This window comes from Geospiza fortis, unplaced genomic scaffold (assembly GCF_000277835.1).
Source record: "Geospiza fortis unplaced genomic scaffold, GeoFor_1.0 scaffold130, whole genome shotgun sequence".
NCBI classification, from domain to species: domain Eukaryota; kingdom Metazoa; phylum Chordata; class Aves; order Passeriformes; family Thraupidae; genus Geospiza; species Geospiza fortis.
The window spans coordinates 2,842,436-2,866,624 of record NW_005054300.1 but is presented as its reverse complement, the minus strand read 5'-3'; the positions used below and the strand labels follow the sequence as shown (position 1 = coordinate 2,866,624).

Below are 24,189 nucleotides of genomic sequence, written 5' to 3'. Positions count from 1 at the left end.
AACACTTTTCTTTTTGGCAATTATATAAAATCTTTTAGAACACTGAACAAACACTTTGAAGTGATTTAAGGTCATCTATTCAAAAACTTTACCACTACAGGAAATATTTTCCCTCCCTCACACTCAAAATCCATTTCTGGACCTTTTTTAATAATTGCAGCAAATATAAACATGACAACAATAAGCTATTGCTATTATCTATTATCTCACTGATGTCAGTTTTTCTTTTCATGGTAGTTTCTTCTGTGCTAAGCACTGTGTTTGACATACAGTAATTTAAGTTTCAATAAAGCTCATGTGATCCTTTAATTAAGAACAGGGAGCAATCCAAACTCAGCAAATACCTCTGTATTTCCAGACCAGAGATAAACAGGATGCAAGCTTTCCAGGGACACTGATGCTCCCACAGCTGAAGTCATCATACTGAATCTTGTTTTCCCACTTTTTATCTCTCACCCTTATCCCTCTCTGGTTTCCCTGAACACAACTAATAAGTTGCTATTCCCTAATAAGCAGGTTATTCCCTCTCTGAATTTGCTGGTGACAGTAACGGCGCTCAGAATGAATTAATCACAGCCTGCAAAAGCTTTCTCTGTGCTGGTGTAGCACCCTCCTCCCCTCCTGCAGTCCCACTGCAGTGCCAGGTGCTTGACAGCCCTGGTGCCACAGCTTCCCTCTGGCTCTTCCAGCACAGCTCTTCCTCCAGAGGGGCCCTGACCTGGAGCATCCTTCAACTCCCCCACAGGAACAGAGGCTGTGATGCTGCACAGCACCCAGACAGCCCTGCTTTCTCCTGATCTGTGCCCTGAGGAAGACGTGATTCAGGCAAAAAAGGGGAGAAATGCCAGAGTTTCTAAATCTGTTTCAAAGGTAAGAAACGGATCCAGCAATTCTACTGTGAGGGCTGGACTGTTTAAATTAGAAGCCAGTGCCCAGTGAGCTGGAGACAGCATGTGAGAAAAGGCAACAGCTCTCAAAGGGAAACACCAGCTCCCCGGGAGCCCATATCCAAAGCTCTCATTGTCTTTGATAAGACACTTTTATAACCAGACATTAGAAGGTTTTTCATCCTCTGCCATTATCTCAGCACCAGTTTTGGCCTTTACTGACTCACAGCAGACCATGCAGCACTAATGTATCTTTAGCAAAGAGGGAATTCCCTGCCTTTTGGATGACCACCCCACCTGCCCCCCAAAAAATTGCAATAAGGATTTTTTCAGATATTTTATTCTAAGTATCATTAATTTTTAAACCTAGTTAATTCAGTTGGACTGAAAAAAAAGAAGTCTTTGAAGGCTATGTTTCTGTCAAGTATCGGTTATGATCCAGCTGGGATTATTTTTCCCCTTTTAGCAACTGTAGTGCTTGAATGGATATTTTTTAAACCCAGCATGGCATTTTGCTCTTGTTACAAAATCCCTCTCTCTCCTGGGACTTCTTGTGATAGCCTTGTGCATGCAGTCCCTTCAAAGATGACATTTTGTTTTCTTTGGCAAGCACTGCTGTCTGATGACAATTTGCATTATTAGAATGAAGTCAGAAAATGTTCTTTGATGCACTTATTTTTCAAGCACAGATAGAAAACGAACCTATTACATTTTTATTGTATGTTTTCATCTGAGAGCCAAGCTGACATTTCTGTTTTCATGGAGACAAAACCGTTATGAAGTACAAATTTTGTATTGATCTCAGATTTGACCCTTGTGCATCAGGGAATAATCCTCTTCTTGCTTCTTCTCTTCTACATTTATTTTTCTGTGTAATATGCAGATTGTGTAACAACCATTAAATAGTCTGGGTTTGCTTTGTTTTGCTTTTTTAAATCTTAATATTCTGTGAAGTAGAAACCTACCACCTACCTCATTTATATAAGAGAAAAGAAATGCAAAGGAAAAGAAAAGAAAAGGCTGTTCTGAGGTTACAAATACCTTCTGAGGCTGAGCAGAGATTCAAATAAACCCTTTGAATGGTGAGACAATTCCCCAGCCCTCTCACAACACGACACCACTGTCTCTGGGAGTAGCAAAGCTGACATCTGACAACTCAACTTCTTTCCTTATCTACACCAGGCACGATATGATACTCCCCCTCCCTTATTTTTTGTTTCCCAGCCTGCATGAGAAGCCCAAGAGCTGCTCATGTATTTCTTAGGGGTAGTATAAGCGTCACCTTGAAATGCTCTGGGATATTCAGGTAACAGCAGCATACAGTGCCATGTATTATTCTTTTCCCCTTCTAATTTCCCAGTCTTTCCAGCACCAACTTCAGACTTGACTAATTTTTTCTTTCGCATTTCACAGTACAAAAAACCCAACTAAATTCTATAAAATATAAGGAGAAAATGTGATTTTTTTCCCAAAATTTTCCATTAAGAATAACTGGGTTTTATTTGACCCACCCATTCTGATATAACACCATCTAAAGGGTCATTATGCCAGTCAAGACTTATCATCACCCTTAATGTTTTCAACAGATTACTCTTCCTAGCCAAAGCTGCTTTGTGAGGAATGTCTTGTGCCTCCATCTTCCCTTTAGTGCCTTTACAGATTGATGCAGATACAACTGACCCTGAGTGTCCATGATGTTTCATCATTCAGCATTTAAAATAATTGATTAAATATTTGATTCTGATGCTCCTTCACACACAGATCTTGAATCATGTGGCAGTTCCACGTGCTTCCTATGCTGATGAGGATATTAAATTTTAGACAATTATTTAATCTCATGGAAGAAAAAATATGCACATAGAAATTCAAAACCTGGTTAAATAAAGGGTGATTTAAATTTCGTGTTGGAAGTGACATTAGGGAAATACTTTGAGAAAGTCAGTAGTTGCTATTATTTCTCTTTTACTTTGGAGATTCCCCCTAAACATTTCATAACGGAATACAGCATGGAGTCTGAGTTGACTGGGTTTGCCAGCTTTGGTCTAATATTCAAAAAAGAAAAGGCTCTTTCTCTCACCTCTAATTTCCGTGCACTCTCAACTCATTCTCCCTGGACACAGATCAGACCAAAAAATATCAATCTACACTACATTATTGACCAAAAAAAACTCAGATGCAAATGGAAAATTAGCTCAGAACAGCTTTGATATCACTGGGTTTGATTCAAATTCACCTCTAATTCCATGAGAAGGTTTCTACTAGCCACTGCTCCTGGTACTTTCTTCACCTATGCTGACTTCTTGACTCTTACACTTCCTCGTGTTTCTATGAGATGATTAAAACTAATGCTATTCATGCTGTTTCCCCCTTACCCCTTCACACACCATTCATTCACATACAAAAATCCTCAAAACACCAGTGCACCTTAGCCACAGTTTTTGCAACCATATATATATTTTGAGAGATCTTTCTTTTCCTCAAATTTCAAATTCACCAGGGAATGCAACATCCCAAAAGCAGTTTAGCTTTAACTAACAGAGTCCAACCGGATAAAGACAATATTTTTTTCTGAAGATGCAACAACACTATTTGAAATATATGCCAGCAAGTCCTTCTTCTCATTCATTTATGCAGAAGAAATTTTATATTGCTGATAAATTGTACTGTACCACTACTACTTTTACTACTACTACAAATGCAGGTGCATTTGAAGAAATTCTAGTTTTCTACAAGGTTTCAGTCATCATTCTCATTGTTCATAAGAGCATTTTTCAAGTATTATTAAACTGTGACAGACCATATTTTGAACTGATCTACAATTTCAGGAAAGCAAAGAGCAGTAGAGAAGGCATCATGTGGATTGCTGCAATTTGGTGATGTACTTCTCCAATTTAAATCTCTCTTGCATTTCTTTTGCTTTCTATACAGTCTGGGGTAAGTGCATCAGAGAAGGACTTCAGATTGAACATATTTATATAGGCATAGACAAGAATCCTTTATGGTCTTTCACACCCCTTTGCCCCTGACTCTATCTGTTGGATGAAAAATTATCACAGTGGAAGAGAAGTTTCCAGAGTGGCAAAAGAGACATCTCAAAATAGGAATGAAATGGAATGAACAGGGATTTGGATGGACACATGCTCCCCACATGCATCCAGTGCAGCTTACGTGGCTACCAAACAAAGTACATTACATTTAAAGACATTGCTGCACAGGGCATTTCTTCTTCAGAGCAGCCAAAGGTTGGGAGGCATGCTGCTATTCCCTGAATCAGACTACGGACCAGGTTTTTCTCTTCTAAACTGCATTTAAAAGAACAGTATGTTTTGTATAAAAAAGAACCTGAAATCATGCATGGTATTTCTTTCCTAAAATAAAACTTACAGAAATGGGCTACAGAGCTGATACTCATTTACTTCCCTAATCTCTGATTTATTTGTAAGTTCCACTGTTAAGAAGCTTAAATATCCTTGAAGCAATAAAGTTCACAGGACGCTCTATAGACTTTGAACATTTTAAGCTGCAGGCAATGCATTAATCATGCACGCAGAACCATCAATAAGGTTACCCAATAATTGGTGCTTATTGAATGCTGATGGAAACACATCAGAGTGATAAAGCTGTCAGATACCTGCTTCACAGCCTGTTCAAACACCAGTGATGTCTGCAGCTCTGCAGCTGCTTTTGCTGATGAACCACATGCTACTGCCTCGCAGAGATGTCTGGTTTGGTCCTAACACAGCAATTGCTTTTGTGCATGTTCAGCACATCAAAGCACCCTGAAGATGACCCTGGATCCGTGATTGGTCTCCTGTGGATGTTTGGATCCGGTGACCACTCACAGCAGAGCTGGCTCTCGCTCTGTCAGAGCCAGCTGCCTTTTTTATCATTCTTTTCTATTCTATTCTTAGCTTAGCTAGCTTCTGAGGAAACCTTTCCTTCTATTTCTTTTTGGTATAGTTATAATGTAATATATATATATAATAAAATAATAAATCAAGCCTTCTGAACATGGAGTCGACATTCATGTCTCTTGCCTCATTCAAGAACTCTTGTGACCACTGCCACAGTGCTTTCTTCCCACCTGTCCCTCATTAACTCCTCACACACTGTCAGCTATGAGCCACATCAGCCAGTATTCTGATTTTGTGGCAGTTTGCAAGCAAGCAGCTGCATTAGGATGATGTCCCCAGTTCATTCAGCTCACATGCTAAAAAAGCGACAGGAAACATATTTTTTACCAGGCAGTATTTAAAGGACTCTGACTGGCATATATATTTTAAAGACAGAAGGAGCCTCTAATACCATCAGTGTGTTCTCCTCCTAACAGATGCTGCGCCATCTTTACCAGTAACTCAGGCAGTAGAGAGAATTATTCAGGCCAACAACTGATGGCTGAACTAGATTGTATCGTTTGGAAAGACACCCAATCTCAAGTCCAAGGGATGATGAATTTACCACTCCACTTAGTATGTTGTCCTCAAGGTTAAATCCCTTCTCTGGGATATTTCTGTTACAGGCAACAGGGTACCCAGCAGCTACTTTCTGCTGTGTTGTAAATTTACTAAGTAGATTCATAATTGCTTAGATAACTGCAATAAATAAGCACATTTTTGTTTAAAAAGTGCACCGTATTTGAATGAGAACAGAAGAGGAAAGGCTTACTACAGCAGAATTTAGGGCAAAGTGTCAGAATTTTCATGCACACATGCACAGCTTTAAATGTAAAAATAAATTATTGTTCGTCATTTGCATTATATTAAAACCTACGGTTTCGAGTGAATTTAGTGTTGACAGGCACTTTGTATAATAAGAAACTGGAGACATTTTGGAGATTGCACTCAACCAAATGACAGAGAAAACAGAGGTGAGTCATGTACAGAAAAGTGATGGAAGTTGCTCAACACCACAGAGTTCAGTAGCACATCCAGCAAAATGGAGTACGTCTTTAGTCCTAATCCAGTGAAATATCCAACTCTGATGGAATGGAAAAAGTCTTTTTTTTCATGGAAGTAGGAAAAGTGGAGTTATATAGAGCACAGAAAATCTTGCAGAGAAATAACAGATCTATCCTTAACTAAAGTATGTATCCAGGATCTAAAACCAGAAAAAGAACAAGTTCTCTAAGGGTACAGAGTGCCGATGTTTATACAGATGGATAAGCAAGGATATATTGATTTGCCTAAAGATGAGTGAGTCAGTGGTGAAGAGCACAGTGATTACTGCTTGAAAGTCTTTCCTTATGATTCACTGATCACACTCCTGGCCCAGAAATCTAACTTCCACTGGGCTCTGCTAGTTGATTTTTTTTTTTGTCTTTATTATTAGTGTAGGAAACAACATTAGAAATTCCTATCGCTTTTAATTCCATTCTTTATTTTAAATTGTTCTCCAGCACATTATGCTTAGAGAGGTCTGCAAAAGGCTGATGGGTACTCTAGGAAACTATATTTTTCAACACACTTTCGACACCGGCTTATGGTCCATTTAAAAAGGAAAGAAAAAAAAAAAAGAAAAGAAGATACAACCTGGCATCATTATTATTCTTTTGATGTCTCTTCCTTGCTTATTTTCAGAATGCTGGCTGCCACCAAACTTTTCAATTTGCTTAGAGATAGCAAGGGATATTTGGAAAGGATTGTGCGCAAGATGTGTTATCACCCATGATGCCCAACAGGTATCTGTGTTTCGAGTCCTCACACACAGCCCTATCTACACATGAGGGGATTTGTGTGCATCACTTGCTTAAAAACCTGACCACAGGGAATGCCTTAAAAACAGGGACCAGCAGTCACAAGGCTTTCTTTCCTGAGGAAAGCCCTATGCATCCCTGGCACAAGTGCTGGTAACCCAGAAGAGATATCTAAGATCAAGCAGGAAGTGCAGTGCTGCAAAAGCTGGGGCAAACAACTTTTAATATGGAAATTACTTGTTACTTTTTCCATCTTCAACAATGTGCATCAAAGAGTACCAGGTCTGCTGGAAAACTGGCTTGGATTATTAGTGGTGCCCCAAATATTAACACAAATAGTGCAGACTGTTGCAGGAGTGATGCCACAGGGAAAGGGAGAGTTATTCACACAGGCTGATGTTAGCTTTATGCAAACGAGTTCCCTGGTTGTGTCCACAGCCTGTCAAGAGATAGGCTTTTCCAGAGGATGACTCAAAGTGGCTAATGCTTACCACTCTAGAGAAGCTTTTTTCCTCTCCATTAATTTTAGATGGGATTAGCCTCCCTCAGCTAACATTAGCCCAAGTGAATAGTCCTCTGAATTGTTGTCACTACTGCTGTCAGCAGTGTAGCAAGAAAAAAACACAAAACACCACACCAAAAGGAGGTCACTGGATGGTAACAGGTTTTTGGTTTTTTTTTGGGTTTTTGGTGTGGTTTTTTTTGGTTTTGTTTGGTTTTTGGGGGTTTTTGGGGGGGTTTTGCTTGTTAGTTTCAGTTGGTTTTGTTTGTTGTTGTTTTGTTGGTTCATTTGGTTTGTTTGTTTTGGTTTTGAGGGTTTTTTGTTAGTTGTTTTGCTTGGGTTTTTGTTTTTCTTTTTTTTTTCTTTTGTTTTTTACCTATGATGCAATTTCTGAGAAAATTAATCTGGATTTTATTGTCCCTTCTCTGGTCGAAGTCATAAATTACTATTACCATTGAAACGGAGAGTGTGTAAATAGAAAAAGAATAATTTATATTGAAAGGAACTCCTAGAGGTTCTGTTTGTGATGCTTTTCCAAGCAGATACACCCTAAAAAGATCCTAATGCAGTGAAATGAAAGGTTTTAAAATTACGCAGTGCAATCAGAGTAGCCCATCACATCTTGAAGAGTGAATTCTGGCTACATCTATGGCAGATACTCTACTGTCAGACACAAGTATTAGAGCAAAACACAGGGATAGATGAGGCTGAAGGTACTTTTAAGTGTTGGCCTGCTCTCTCACAGACATCCTGTGGCCATATGAATTTGTATCTCTTCTCTAAGTGGTTTCTCTGTCATCCCAGATATAAGAATACCTTTCTCTTCCACTTACATGCATGAGCAGTGGACACCCTTTAATGCAGGAAAATGAAGATGATATGGTTTGATTTCAGAAGATATGTCGTCCCAAAAGTATCAGAATTCTGATTTGCCAAATTTCAACACTTTAGAAATACAGACAAGTATCAGTCCCTAATATTCATCTTCAGCATGAATATTCAAACCAACACAGTAAACAAAGGTAGGCAGATGGAACCAGACATTTGGAAAAGACCAAAAATGAATAAAGAAAAAAAACCCAAAACATAAACCTTTTCATTTACTAGTGCTATGCTGACAGGGCTCCTTTAATTTGGGGTGTCTTGCTTTTCAATAGTTACTTTTAAATAGGAATGAAGAAGCAACAACAACAAGTCAGTTTTAAACCTGTTTTTCAGCCTCTGTTGCTGCCTTTCAGTACTTGAGTGCCTTTGTGCATTTATTCCCAAGCTGGGCAATTACGACTCTGCATTTTGCCTGTCTGACTTGTGTTTCCCAATTTCACCTTTATTTCATCTCTCCAAATAGCTCTGTTATTCCTGGCTGATTACTAACCACTCCTCTGTGTGCCTGACCCATCTGAATAGCAGAAGATGTCTCCACATGAACTAGAGGCTCTTACATTCCACGGTCTGATTACACAGCAAACCACTTTTGAAGATTACACAGTAATACATAAGTAATACTCCCATAAAATAACAGCCCCTCATTCTACAAGCAAGCTGATTAAACTCATGAGAGCTTACATGTATAAGACCTCCAAAAAGCCTTTGCCTCACAAGCACTGCTTTACTGTGTCTGGAGTTTCCTTCTGATTTGTAACTAACTCCTTTATGCAGAAAATGGAGAGGCATGCAGTAGTTCTGCAATTATGTGGTAAGAATCAGCCAAGTAACAACTGTACTTTCAGCCTGAACAATTAATGCAATCATGAAGCAATTAGTGCAGGCAGCAGATGGTTTGCTGCTCTTTTTTCTTCTCAAGACTGGCAGGAAAAAGCCATGACTGAATTAGGGACTGGTCTGTCAGCAGTGGTAATTCAAGTCCACTGCCCAAGGCAGAGACACAGGAGAAAGATATGTGAACAAAAGCAACCGAGTCACTGAAGCTTAATGAGTTATTGTTCATCAGCTGAACCCCAGTAATTAACCACATACACTCACAATCAACACCCAAGAAACTGGGACATAAAATTACTTCAGCTAAAACAGATTTCCCGGCCATTGAGTAAACCCCTATTCAAACCAACAAGAAAAGGTCTGATCACAGCGATAAGACTCAGTGGGCTGGGAAGAGATTGAGGGATGATTCTGTGTGACCCACGAACTGTTTATTACAACTGAGCAATGAAAGGCCTCCACTCCTGTTGGCTTCACCCTCATCAATCCTTAATTGGATGGACAACTCCTGAGAACCAAAACAGTCCAGATCCAATGTGATTCCTGCCCCTCCAGCTCTTGCTCTATTCACCACCTGATTTTCCCCATCCCATTTGCTGCAAGGACACAATGCAAATGGATGACAACAATCAAGTGGCTTGCTAGAAGTATGTAAAAGTGTTTTCTAGTTGATTATCACCTACCGCCTGTCAACAGCAAAATTAAATGACTGCGCCAATCCTAACTGGTCAAAATACAATTTACTCTTCCAAGTCCTCATCAAGAAAACCCTCATAACCTCTTCAGTCAGCAGCATACAAGTTAGTGGCACCAAAATGTAAATTCCTTACCATGCAGATACGTTTCCCTTGCTCCTTGGGTGACTCTCAAGTCAGTGTGTACACAGTGCCTGGAATCCAAGGAGTAATGGACTCTCTTCCCTTAAATACAGCCTTAGCACAGGATCAGGAAATAGCTAACAGCAGTGTCATTTGTTGTAAAGCACCCCTCAGTTCCCATTGCAATTATCTAAATACCTGCAGGACTTCTTAATTACTCTGAGAAAATTCTGCCTTCGGATACACAAACACAAAACCAATGGGAGTCATTTACACTTAGCCATAGGCTGAACTTGACCCTTAGTTCTAGAGTTACATTCAATTTAGTCCAAGCTGATTAATGCTCTTTGCCTGCTGGTTACCCTCTACAGTTCTTGGGCAAAGCTTGTCTAAGTCAGAAAATGTGTTCATTAGGCTTTAAAGTAGAAACCAGGTCTGTGACTCATACCCATTCAGTGTACTTTTAAAATTCTATTTTGGACTTAATTGGTACAGATCTACAGACTTTGTGCTACCTGATTTTTGTCTTGTAACTACAGTATTGAATTACCAACAGTTATTCAATTTGCTAATCAATTCCATAACAAAAAAATTTTATAATACAGCCTACATCCTTTCTCCCCAAACACCTCACACACATCCCATACACACAACTCCAACACCGCCCCCATAAATTCATGTTCACACAAACAGACCCTGTGTTCTTATATCCAGATTGTCTTCAAGGAGTCTGTGGAAGAGGACGCATTTTCAATGAAATAGTGATGATATACTTCTTGGTAGCCATCAATCATAAATTAAATAAGCCTTAGCTGTATGGTCTCTAATTCAGAATTATTTCCTGACGAGACTGAATACTCTAGCAATTGAAATGAATTTTCTACTATATGCTACTTTTATTTGACAAAGCTCCCTCTGAAAGTTTCATTGATTTTCATGTAATAAATTTCCTGTTATTAAACACTGTAAGTTTCATTCCAATGGTCCTAAAAAGACATCAGAGACCAGCTTCTGTTCTGTTTCATATCAGTCCAGAGAATTCAACAGCTACAAGGGAAAGGAAACCTTTTGGCCTTGTCTAATTACACACTGAACACAGAGAAATAATTTAATCTGTACATTCCTCTGAACAGAATATAACCATAGCACACTCTACAAAATGCTGTGAGAGGGGTGAGTGAAAAGTAATGCATGCAACTGACTGTACAGAAAGAATTAGGAAGCAAGATGCATTTCTCAGTTGCAAAGGGTATTAAGCTACAGTCCTGGAAGGATTCTGGTTTTGAGTCTAAAGTGAAGGAAGAAAATATTCCAAAAATTTCAATACAATAATTTTGCAACCTTACCTACTTAGTTTCCTTATGCCTTTGTTTTCTCAGGCTTACTGTAATCCCAAGCCTAATTTGCGCAAAATTAAAATTAGTAGTTTAATTATTTTACAATTAATTTAACTACACAGATAGAAAACATCACAGATTTCAAACTTTTATGTTGATCCTTACATTAATGTATAACCTGAAAAATTCAGCCAATAGTTAGCTTATCAATTATATTTACAGATTCTATTCTTACATCATACACAAAAACAAAAAAGAGACCACTAAATTACTTTGTGTAAAAGCCTATATGCTAAATGTCAAAATATTTCACTCTTTTACCCTTGCTGGGAGCTCAACAAACTCTTCTGGTCTTTTTCCAGGTTTATTCATAAAACTTTAAAACGTCAGGATGTGAAATCAGCAATTTCTCTGAGCAGTGTGCTCCAAAGGCTAGTTACTTTACAGCTGAGTTTATCTGCCACTGACTCCTAACCATCAATTTTTGTTAGAAGTTTTTATCACTAAATTGAAATGGTTTCTCCTATGATTTGTCTTCCCCCATAGAAACATTTATGTGCAACAATATAGTTTTCCTTCAATATGCTTTTTGTTGAACTAAACAGATTGAGGTCTATCAAACCCTTCGCCGTAAGAAAACTGACTTGTATTGATGTGTCTGATTTTCAAAAAATTCCAACAATGAGTTCTCCACAAAAAAGTCCTGTGTTGTTTTGCTAGGTTGGGCAGCAAAAAATGAAGGCAAATCTCACAGCATATTTATTTGGCTGATGGATTACCCATATTGAGGGAACTGGATTTCAAAGGAAATTGATTCAGTGCTACTTTTTCCTCTTAGAAAATCAAAAAACTACTTGAAAATACGCCAACCAGAGAAGAACAAGGAGTGTCTTATACTGTTCTTGGAGCTGATACTAAACTGGAGGAAAAGAATTGTCGAATAAGAGGCCAAAAGCCTCATTAGAGGTTTGTGAAGGATCCTAGCTGTCTTCTCTGCCCATTGCCTGTCACACAATATTGCCAAAAGGATGGATGAATAAACACAGACTGCCAGATCAGTAATAGAGGGCTAGGCCCCAGGAACACAGCAGATGCCCACATCCTTTACTTTGACCTTTACATTGAGGCTTGGTCAACGTTTCCTGCTTGGAAATACCACACTGGAATTTCCAGAGACTGTCCTAGGGTCACCCTGAAGCCTGCCCTGAATGCTCTGCAGCAGTTGCACAGAGAGATGGGGAAGCTCTGGGTTCTCCCCAGGCAAACCAAGCCACAACTCTTACCTTCTGATCTTGGCTGTAGGCTAAGATCCAATCCTCCTGTTTGGGGTGGAAGAGCAGACTGTGGATGTAGAAGTTCAGACGGTATTTTTGATAGGTGGCTCCTTCATCAGAACTGATTAATAAGCTGCTTTCAACTTCTGGATCAGTCAGCAGCATAATCTATATGGAAGGGAGAGTGAAAATACAATGGTTAAGAGGAGTCAGATGGAAAACTAAGCAAGCAGCTAGGAACTTCAGAAAAGCTTATTATATATGACCATTACAAACTGCTTCAGTGTAATGTCAAAACTACTTTAGCCAATGTTTCAGTAATGAAAACAGTATGTTTCAGCTATGTATATAAACACATAACATATGATCAAATAGGCAGAATGATTCTGCCACTAGTTCAACCAGACCTAAATGAAGCTGTGCTTAGCCTATTTGAAAAATTAAACCTGAAATTTTCAACACTAGAGCACAGAAGTTACCAGACAGGCACAGTGCCAGGTTTTCAAGAATGATCTATTGGAGTGGCAGACAAAAAGGTGTTAAGAAAAGAAATCCAAAACACAGAGAGAGGAGAGAGGTTGATCTCTAATGGTGGGCTTTGTTAGATTCTGGCAGAAATTTCAGAGAAGGCAGTTTGACTGCTTAAAATATTACCTGGCTGTCTGCAACAAGCAGTCTTGCTTTGGCATGAGAACACATTTGATAACATGCTGGGTTCTTTCCACCTCCAGTTTCTACGGTGCTTTGAATTATAGATTTGGTAGTGTATCAAAAATAATCTCTGCATAGTAAATTTGCTTTCTAGCTTTGACCAGGAGTGCTAGTTTAGGAGTGACAAAAGATGCACGACTGAGAGTTGTAGTATCTACTTCACCCCATTAGCTGTGGTATTAATTTATCTGCACTGCTGATGAACCAGTGGCAATAATGAGGTACTCCTCTCATGTGTCTCTGCATGAAGGAATATACAGGTCTGAGCAGTAAATAGAGATTGTTCCAGTATTTCAGCAAGCAACAGCACAATACCCCTAAGGAATGGGAATAAGGCATCATGACTGAAAAACATGAAAAGTGGGAATAAGGCATCATGACTGAAAAACGTGGAAAGTTTTAAAGAATATTTGCCTTTGAAAGGTATTAAAGGCTTGAATCATTAGCGTTTTTATTTTATTTTTTCTAAGTTGCTTTGCAAATGGCAAACACTGATCTGTTTTTAGACAAGCCTGAAATGAAAATATCCACACCTGGCATTTCTCAGAAAAAAATTCCTGTCTGGGTTTGAGCACTGCACACTTCATTTCCTTCTCCTCTTTCATTTAGCCAGAGAGAGTTAGACACAACTTAACTTGCTACCTAGGAATTATAAGGAAGCATAGCATCTGGTGTCTGTGAGACACCAGATGCCAAAGAGCTATTGTATGTGAAGGTGTAAACACACATATAATCTAAACAGAATATGTCTTTCATAACTGAGCAGCTGCAAAATCTTTTTTCTGTCTCTAGAAACCTCCTTGGTAGCATAACTATTTGGCCTTTGACTTAAAAGCTGGGGGTTCTGCAAAACCCCTGAACTTTCAGATCCTGAATAATCTCAGACCAGTTACCCAACCCCACTGTATCTCTAACATAAAATAGGGTAATGTTTCCATTGTAACATAAAGGTAGAATCTCCTATTATATCTGATTTACTTTAGAAATTAGTAATGAAAATATGCATTTTTAAACATTTTTATTTTCATTTAACACTTTCAAATATTCCAAGCATATAATTAATGTGATTTCCAAAATAAAGACTGAGAGATGACAGAAGTTACACAGAAAGGATTAATAATCAAACTATCAATATATATAAATATAAGATACTGTCACTAAGGAGCCTATCCAGCTTCTGAAGCCAAAAATCATGATGTTTATCAGTTGGTTCCTTTTTCTTATCACACTAATTTCTGGGGCCAGGTTCCTATGTTTAATGTTTATTGATTCAGTACTGTGATTCAAGCATTATGATTTTCCTATTTTTTATGACTACCTTCTTGAGTGGATTTTGTTTATGTTGGTATTTGGAAATATCACAGCACAGCATTAATTTGGACTAGAGCAACTAGAGCAGAAATAAGCACAAATCAATGGGCTTGATCCGAGCTGCCTGAAGTTAATAAGAGTCTTGTCACTGGCTTTGGATTGTGCCTCTAAGGCAAGCTGTTAATCAAGACCCACTCTAGTCTCACATACTTCCTCCTACCTGGACAAGGAACTGATCTGACCTCATCACTGTCACATCCAAGCACATCACTACCTTAACACATTTTGTGTTAGGCCACTCCTCTGAAGTGTGAAAGCGCTCTTATCTGCATTTCTTAAAAAGGGAATGGAAGGAGAGACTGTTGAGACACTGAAGCACCTAATACTTCACCCAATCAATAAAAGTTAAGTGCCTAAACAGATTTTCAGACACTGCTGACTTTGGCTTTAATCTGCTAACTACCACCCTGGGGTATGAGCACTTTGTTTTCTCTGCTCTCCAAAAGCCTTGGCTTTGCATTGTGATAACCAGCCATGCTGCACGTAAAAGTGCCCCAGGACACACCGGTTTTGTTTGTATGCCAACAGCACCTCAGATGTGGCAGAGCTGTGCCACTGCCATGAATTTACGCAAGGGCACAGAGAGTGGGAGACAGAGCACGGAGCTGATGGATGACTCTATCCACCAGTCAGATTGCTAACTATGAGACCAGCTTTCAGCATTATCTGCTGCACTGCTGTACCTTGTATTGTTAATCACTCTGCACAGGTGTCATAAAGCAAAACAAGTTAGAGCCGACTATCAGTCACTACTTGCATCACCGCTGCAGCACCAGGTTTTTGATAAGAAAAGCAAATTTCATTACAACATATCTGTGTGTGTAAATAATCACAGTTACAAGCCCAAAAGATAGCATTTATTGGATAAGTAGAATAAATTGATACCTGTATGAAAAGTAAGTAAAAACAAGAGGAAAAGGCTATGTGAATTTATGTAAACATTTCAGAGCACACCAGGAGTGTGCTTCTGAAATTAGCCCTCCAAAATTTTGGGGAAACCTCTGTAACAAATCCTTGTGTTCTGACTCAGGCCACAGCGACCTCAGAGCACAGGAAATGCATTCCTTTTCAAGAAAACTAAATCAGAACAGCCCCTGTCCATGGTAGGGGGTTGGAACTAAAGGATTTTTAAGGTCCCTTCCAACACAAACCATTCAGTGATTCTGTGACACACCTCAGGAGTGCATCTAATGTTTTCCAACCACTGTTCTGGGCATTCAGATCACACTATCACCTCAGCACTATTCTGAAGTCAGACCCTCTACCTCCAAAATGCCCACAGTGCAGATGTCATCTCAACATCAACCATTTCATTCTACAAACACACTTTCACTGAGCTGCACTACATGTTAATATCGTTTCAGTCACATTAGTTTAGTTTTATGGCCTAAGTTGCCTGGAATATAAATGAAAAAGGAGGGAAAGTACAATTCATTTTAATGTTTTTTTTTTGTTGCAGCATATGAAATACAGAGTAAGTACTCTTTAGAATTTCCTTTTAAATAAATTAACCCAATTTCTGCTTTGAAGTAGTCCATTACCCATTGACTTTATGCAGCTGATTGTACAGAAAATACAACTGGACACCAATGTGTTGAACAAGAAAAGCATGAAAACCAAAACCAGAAACAATAACAAATATTAATACAAGTTTAGATGCCATAAACTTTAATAGCTAAGAATACCTAAGATTAGAAAGAAACCACTTTTATCATTTTAGGCTTCACTGTAGAAAGCATGCTGGATTTCCTGAAATGTGAGCTATTCCATCAAACATCTTGTTCTGCTTTTACAGTGCCTAATACAGCAGATTGCTGCTTTCCCAGCTAACACTGGTTTTTGGATGAGTTTATTCCAAACATCACAGAGATATCAACATGGTTTTTGCATATGAAAATTACACCTTAAATTTATCCAGGTCCTTAGAGCCTGTAGAGAAAGGCAACCTAGAGCTCATTAAGTCAACTAGGATTTTTGAGGTGTTCCCTTGCCAAAGGCTGTGAAATTGCCGTGAGGTAAAAGGCTGGAAAACACTTCTAAGATCATCAAGTCCAACCATTAGGCTAACACTACCAAGTCCACTCCTAAATCACCACATCTACACACTTTTCAAACACTTGCAGAGATGGTGACTCCGCCACTTCCCTGGGCAACCTGTTCCAATGTTTGACCACCCTTTCAGTGAAAATTTTTTTCCTAGTTTATAATCTAAACCCCCTCTGGAGCAACTTGACGCCATTTTCCCTCGTCCTATTGCTTGTTACCTGACAGAAATTACCAACCCCACCTACATACACAACAATAACATTATCAGCTTGCTTGGGCTGTATGTGAAGACTTGGGCCTATGATTTTCAGGTTGACAGTTTTTAAACTACCTCTGATTCCACCAGTACAAAATTAAGTTATTAACACAGGAATAAGAAGAGCTATATTCATCTGCCTCTCACTTCCAGTAAAAGCCCTTTGAGGTGGGAGACCAACCTCAGAGTGCCTCTGGTCTAGTTTATTGTTGTCTTAAACAAAAGTGAAGAGTGAGTAGGAGCAGTCTACTTCTCCCCAGCAAGACTAATTACTCTCTTTTCAGATCAGTGTTCAGCAATGATCAGAATCTGCTTATTCATACCAGGCAGAGCAAGCACACACTGCACTTCCTATTGCTCCAGATGGATGGGGTTTTTTCCTCTGTTAAAAAAAAAGCCAATACAGTTGACACAAGCTTTTGCAACCAATTGCAAGGCATCCATTAATCATCTCACTCTAAAAAGGGAGAAACGTGATTTGCTCTTCATAGAAATGACAAATGGAAACCAAACATAATTTGTAGACCTTAAGACAGTCCACACTTTTTTCACTCCTTTTTCAGCCTAACTGCTGATGACATTGCCTTTGACAATTACTTGTATTATTGCTGTCATCACAAAGAAATCCAGGAATTCTTAGCAAGGGGACTCTAGTTTTGCTTCTAGAGATGGAATTGTGAGCCCTATAAATCTGCTGTGAATGCTAGATTTAGTGGCTTAGTAAAAAAAGTCCAGAATCACTCTCAAGCTTTTATTTTGGCCACTCATCTCTCCCCTTGGACCAGCTTTTGGCTAATACTTCTTAGGAAAGAGCATAGTACCAGTGAAATAGCACAGCATGAAAAAAACCCCAACAAATCTATTTCAAGAAGTCACACATTTTTCATTCACTTCTGATGTATCAACTAACCAGAAATGGAGATAAAATGCAAATCAGGTCAAATCCTTCACTTTCTTTACCTATCACAATCTTCATGCATGGAACACACAGAACAAGTAATATTTCTCACAAGACACAGCAATATAGGGAATCAGCAACAGGAACCAGGAAAGTCCTACTCCTAACAAAAGCAGGGCATTCCCTACTAAAATTCTCTAAAGAGCTTCATTTTTTCCCTCTTCTCTGCATGTCACTTGCATGACTTCAGAGGGTTTTGGGGTTTGGTTTTTTTTCACTGATAGCAAGAGAATCAGTGCTGTGGAATCCCAATATAGTGAAATGTCATTTCTGCCATTTTACAGATCACTTCTGAATTTGGATTGCCTTTTTCAAGTGAGTGAGAGTGTGCATGAGTAAAAGATGTGAACGTGTGCAAGAGTGTGTAAGAGTGTGAGTGTGACAGTTTGTCTGTATAACTGTGAGTGGGTGTGAGTGAGTAAAGAGAGAATCTGGTCCTCCAGATTCAGCACTCCACACATGCATTCAAAGAAACGTGCTCTGCTTTTAATTAATTGAACTCATTCATTGCTTAAGCTTTCTTAAGACCTAGAATAAGATATAAAGTGAAACAGGCCAAAAGAAGGAACTGCTCTGGTTGTGAAATTCTGAAATAAATGCTACTGTAAAACAAATTAGACCTATTCCTTTTACAGGACTGGGGTGTTGGAAGCAGTACACGTTTGCAATAGCCAACAAATCAGAGACAAAACTACAGAAGAAATAAAACAAGCATTTAGTTGGATATTAATAGGAAAAGAGGAGACTGAAGCCTTCATGAAATTTTAAAAATCTTTCCTCATGGGAACATCAGGTAACATCCGCTACTGTAGAACAGTGCACATGAGTAATGCCACTAAAAATCTGGGCCAAGTTTCTGCTTCAAATAAATTGGGTAATAGTATGAGTACCTAGATGAAAACATGAAATGAGCTAGAGCTGACAGTTTTGAAGCTGTCTCTAATGCCAGCTAAAAGACAAGGTTAGTTGCTAAGCAATATCATTAAGACACCATTAAAATAATACACCAATAATTCAATTGAGGCACTGTGGATTATTTCACTGCCAAAAGTTCTTGTTAACTCAGAAAGTGCAGCAATTTTGTAAGGAAAGAAAATACTTCAGTGACAGAATTACACTTCTAACACTTAAGAAAAAAAGGAGAATATTGCCTTTAAATGATGACCTGGATCAGAAGTAAGTAGAAATGACCTCTTTAATGCAAGGAAAAGGCCTGGAACAAGTTGTTTTGCAAGTGTTACTCAGTAACTTAAGAAGAAAGTTCTTATTCATACAAATACTCATAACCCAAACTGATTCAATCAGTTTGCACTTTGCTGACATGGAGGGTAACACACTTCAAACAGCCCCAAAAGAAAAGCATAGTCATGATGACTAGACAGTGTAAGTCAGATTCAGACTGAATCCAGATCCAGAGAGTGGACACTATCCTCACTTCCCCCAAGAACCCACAGGAGGTCCATAGCTGGTAGGATACAATCACCTTCCTCAAATCTTGGCTGTTTAAATGTAAGAGAAATGATGCGGCAAAAGGTTCAGACAGCGAATTCATTCTGTTTGCACCCGTGAAAGATTCAGTGCTCATTGAGTGATAAGACAATCTCTTGTCACCAGAATACTAGATGACAAAGGACTATCTTTTAAGAGAGAAAAATTATCATCTGCCAATATTTTTGAAAGCTGAGATTGCACAGTATTCCTAATAAAAGAATTCCTGAGAATTGCATTTGGCATCTTGATGAATGTTGTTTGACATAAAAAGCTGGCTAGTGGATGGAAAAAAAATCCATTTATCTGTTCTGTATTATTCAAGATGTTCATAACAGGACAAAAGTGACTGCAGAATAAAGCAGCCATAAAAGCTGTATTTTTTATTATCTGTGGGAATCACCTGTGGTTGCTTTACTAGATAGAGTGAGTGTATGTATGTATGAACAATAACTTACAAATATTTTATGTGGTGGTGTGTGCTATATATCACTGAAGTTCCAGGTATAGGGTTGGGTCAGTGCAATAAAGACTCAAGAAAAGCAAACATGAGGCTGAGACACCTGTGCAGATGTGGCTCAGTTGTTCTCTCCCTTAATCCTACTTGATATGAATGGGGATACACAGAAAGTCCAGAGGCGTAGGGAGAAGATTTTCTAAGAGACAACAGCATACAAAAACAATCCATCCTAACTCTGAACGTCACCTCAGCACCTCTGAAAGCACCACCCGGGATGGGACTGTTCCTGTTCCTACCAAAATCCAAGAGAGGGCAGTGCACCCCCACCAGCCCTTCTCTTCACTCAGATCGGGACGCCCATCCAGGGGACAGGTTCCCACCCACAGCCTCTTCTCTTGGGAGCTGAGCTCTGGCAGGAGCCCCGTTTTCAAAAGTGCCTCACCTTGGACCAGACCCGAATAGATTCAGCTACTTTTTTTTTTCCATTAAAGCTGAAGAAGTTGCAGCATCTCAGGGTTTTTGAGAGCTGCTGAGTCACTGCTTGTGGGCTGGGCTGTGCACAGAGAGAAGCACCGACCTTCACCTTCTCAAGAGTAACCTGCACTCCCAGCAGCCAGGGTGAATTATCAAAATATATACTCCTGCTTTGAGGTAATAATTAATCAAAGGATGAAAAAAGATGAGATGGGGGAGAAAATAGTCACTGAAGATTAGTGTCACTTTTTAAATCTCAGGTTTTTAAAGTTCAGCTTCCATTTCCATTAAGGCAGAATTAAATGAAAATAAAGATTCTACATTTTGTCCTTACCTGACTTAGTGCACTTAGTGTTTTAATGAGGACTGTAAAAAGTACACAGGCTCTTCTTTGCGTCATCCTTGCCAAAAAATAGAAATGTAATGCTAAAAACAATAAAGAAATCCACTCATTAATGTAACTTATTAGATTACTGCAGGATGTTTCTGAGTTACTTTTGCCTTATCTAGAACTATACAGTGTTTTATAATTTAAATTATTTAATTTAGGTGCATAAAGACATCTAGAGGTCATTTATATCAAACTCCTGCTTCACACTGAGCAAGCTTCAAAGGTACAGTTAAGTTCTCAGGACCTTGTCCTGTCAATATTTAAATATCTTCAAGGATGGAGATTCCACAAACTCTTCGGGCCTATCCAATCTGGTACTGTTTAGTTTTCATTCAGTGTTAATTTTAAATACCTAGGATTATATTATGTCAGTTCTAGAATAAACACAAACACCTTCAGTTTTACATTCCTTTTATCTTAGAAGTCTATCTTAACTTAGCAAGAGCTGTGGAAGCTGGAAGTGCTGTTTGAGCCCAAAGCACCAAGGTTATTTTCACCGCTGGGATCCCGTAGCGGTGCTGAAAATAGAACTCGTCAGGCTCAGCTCCTAATCACAGGCATAAACATGAGCTCTGGAGCAATCAGTTCTGGGGGAAGGAACATGAAAAGATTAAGCTTCTTGGTTTTCCAAATCTCCCTCAAATCAAATTTTAGATTTTTATCTCTTCATTCCACAGAATGGGTCTAATTTAGTAAGCTGACATGAAATGAAAATTTCATTTTTCTGTTTCTTTATTATTACACTCTGCCTTCTCTTCCTTTACATTTGACATAAAAAGCTCTATCACCACAACCAACTTGAAAATATATTACTCAAAACATAAGTAAAACACAATAGAAACCTCCATTCTGAAATAAAATCTAATTCATAACAATGACTGATTATTATACTTTGAGAAGAAATAAAGAGACAAAGGCAATAAACTAAGGAAATCTACAAGTACTATAGGCACTTTGTTTTGGACAGTGCAATCTAGTTTCAATTATTAATTATCCATTCTTTTGCAACAGATGTTCTGCGTTGTACTGAACAGAAAAAAAAAAAATAAGCCGAGACATTCTTACAGTCTTGCTTAGGGGAGAAAAAGATCCTCAGCTTTGTAGACATCTGGAATGAGCTGCGTTCATACATATTGTCCCTACTTTGTTCTGTTGCTCAGTAAGGCATTCCTTTCAGTAAAGAATCTCATGAGATTAATTAGTTAATCTTCACACCAACTTTGTGCTAGAGAAGTAAAGCGCACATATCAAGAGGGAAAATTACTTGGACAAACTCCGCTAATCAATCAATGGCACAAAAAGAAAGCAGCCACTTGCACTGTAAGCGTATTATGAACAATAGCATTTGCCAGCCCCAAATACTGGGCCCTAAGGGTTGTTAATCCTAATGAAAGCAAGAGGAAACTTTTGGCCTAAAAGTGTGGTAACCCAAGCAGAGTGACAAAAGGGACAGGGAAAACAGGGGCACCAAGGGAGCAATTTTTCCCTGGAGGGTAAGTGATAAATGCACAATTCACATGCTGAGCCCTGGCAGGGCTCCAGTCCAGGCTGGGTGGGTGCTGAGCTACCTGGTCTGGTGGAAGGTGTCCCTGGCCACGGCAGGGGAGCTGGAATGAGAAGATCATTAAGGTCCCTTCCAACCCAAACCGTTCTGTGAGTCTGTACGACAGCTATGCCTGGGCAGATGGTCAATTCACTAAACACTTGGTTTCACAGCCAACTGTTTCAAGCCATGCCACTTGCCTCTGGCCAGCCCTGGCACCTGTGTGCCACTGTGCTGTTTAATATTTCAGGGTTCTTACTCTTGCCTATATTTCATAGCACACCCAAGGGGAAGAAAAGAAGGGGAGGGAACATCACAAAGCAAATGCACCTCAGACTGGGCAGAGGTGTCCTGCTGGTACCAAGGACATTAATATCCATACCTGCTCACTTCCATCTCTCTGCACCATGTTCTTATCCCTCCATGTCCTACAGATGTTCTCATCTTATTTCACCTAAAACCCACCAGCTGAAACTGTTCCATGAACATGGCTGATTTTATCCAAAGTGCTTAAACTAGTCCATCAGTTCTCAGGGGGGGGACTTGTGCTTCCAGCAAGAAGAATCCTCTTCAACCCCCTGGAACCCAGCAATAACTTTGAATAGAAGCTGCTTAAACCAGATATGGTTAGTAAGAAACTGCTTATTTATATTATTCTGTTTTCCCTTTACTGGCAAAATGCCTGGGACTGACTTCATTGCAGCTGGTGGCCCTGTACCTGTCTGAGGCAAATATCAGATCCTTTAGCATCTGCTGCTTTTGTGTTCTGAAAGCGAGAATCTTAACTGAAAGTGCAACAAGATAGAAATCAGAGTATTCAGTTGCTATCCAAAATAAATAGAAATGGGAGAAAAAAGTAAAAATACAGTTTTTCAGGGTAATTATCAAAGTTTTGGAAAAAGAGTAATTCACACTCCAGGCTTTTCTTTTTTTCTTGAAATTATATAGAATCTATGCAAAAGAAAATGAACACTTATACACAGCAAAAAAAACAGAGCAGGAAGTTTACTAAATTGTCGGCAATAATACAGGCTATTTTTCACACAGTGGAAGATTTTTTCCATTTACTTTGCTCACATGTTTTCTAAAGACTTAGTATTTTAAAATTTAACTACCTGAAAAGTAAGGATCCGGTTTCAAATAAATGCAAATCCTCATAAATGCAGGATCCACATTTCATGTAGGATTTTTGTTTACCTTTTTGCTGGTTTTAGGATGTGGAAAGGAGATTACTAGTTACTGTTTACTCCTTTAAAAGCTTTTCTGTGGACATCTCAAGTCTAGAAGCTTTACTTTAATATTTTAACAAAGATTTAAATTCTACCCAATTAAAACTGATTCTACCAGCTGACAACTTTAGGAAAGATACATAGTATATGACTCCCAACATAATCATCAGAGTTGGCACCACAATTTCTGCACGGAGTTACAATTCTTTTCTCTTGGGAGATGTCTATGCAATCTAGTAGTTCTTAGTGGTATTTTCTTACTAGATTTAAATTGAATCACTCTCAAGTAATTATCTACCACCACACATCTACACAACAGATGATGGTAACAGCTGAGCATACATCACTGGATTAATATCAACTTTGTCATGGTACACCTGGTTCTGCTACTTCTTGATTTTTAGACATGAAGATGGGAAAAAAATTAGTTCAGGGACCAGAACAGAACATGAAGGAAGTTTCTTTCTTGCAGGTGAGAATCAGGTCAATTTTCCTACCCTATGACAGTCATGAAAACAAGCATGGACTTAGAGGAGAAAGCACCAAACACAGCACAGAATCTTCTGGCCTGGCCTGTTAATTTTGCACTTCTCACCATACACTATAAGGTCTCCAGATTCATGGCACACAGTTCTGTTCTACCATGGACCTGCTTCCAGGCTTTGAGTCATCTGTAACCAGGATATGTGCTCATACAGCTGGAAATTCTCCCTTACACAAGTAACTGTGTCTTTCCCAAATAGATGACACGACACTTTTTGTACGTTTTAATTCTAAAGCATGTGTCTATGTGTTAGCTTTGCTGAAGCTCCGTGTTTTATTTCATTTTGGCTTCTTACATGCTAATTCTCAAATGTTCTCTAAAATTTCCACTTAGTTTAGTTTTAATTTTTCCTTCTGACTGTGAATAAAGCACAGCTTCACTAATTATGTCTACAGCTAATTCTTTTTATGTACATTTATCTGATTTGCTTCTCTCCAAAGCATTTTTTGTATTAATGCATTAATTTCATAATCACTTCAAATTATGTTC

The 24,189-nt window shown here is 38.8% G+C and overlaps 1 protein-coding gene across 1 annotated transcript in view; it reads right to left on the bottom strand.

Annotated features, from left to right (window-relative positions):
- SORCS1 (sortilin related VPS10 domain containing receptor 1) overlaps window positions 1–24,189 on the bottom strand; it is a 218,782-nt gene that overhangs the window by 90,447 nt on the left and 104,146 nt on the right. The window contains exon 4 of the mRNA XM_031062725.1: window positions 12,239–12,397. Coding sequence (XP_030918585.1) covers window positions 12,239–12,397 — 159 coding nt within the window. The remainder of the gene's footprint in view (window positions 1–12,238; window positions 12,398–24,189) is intronic.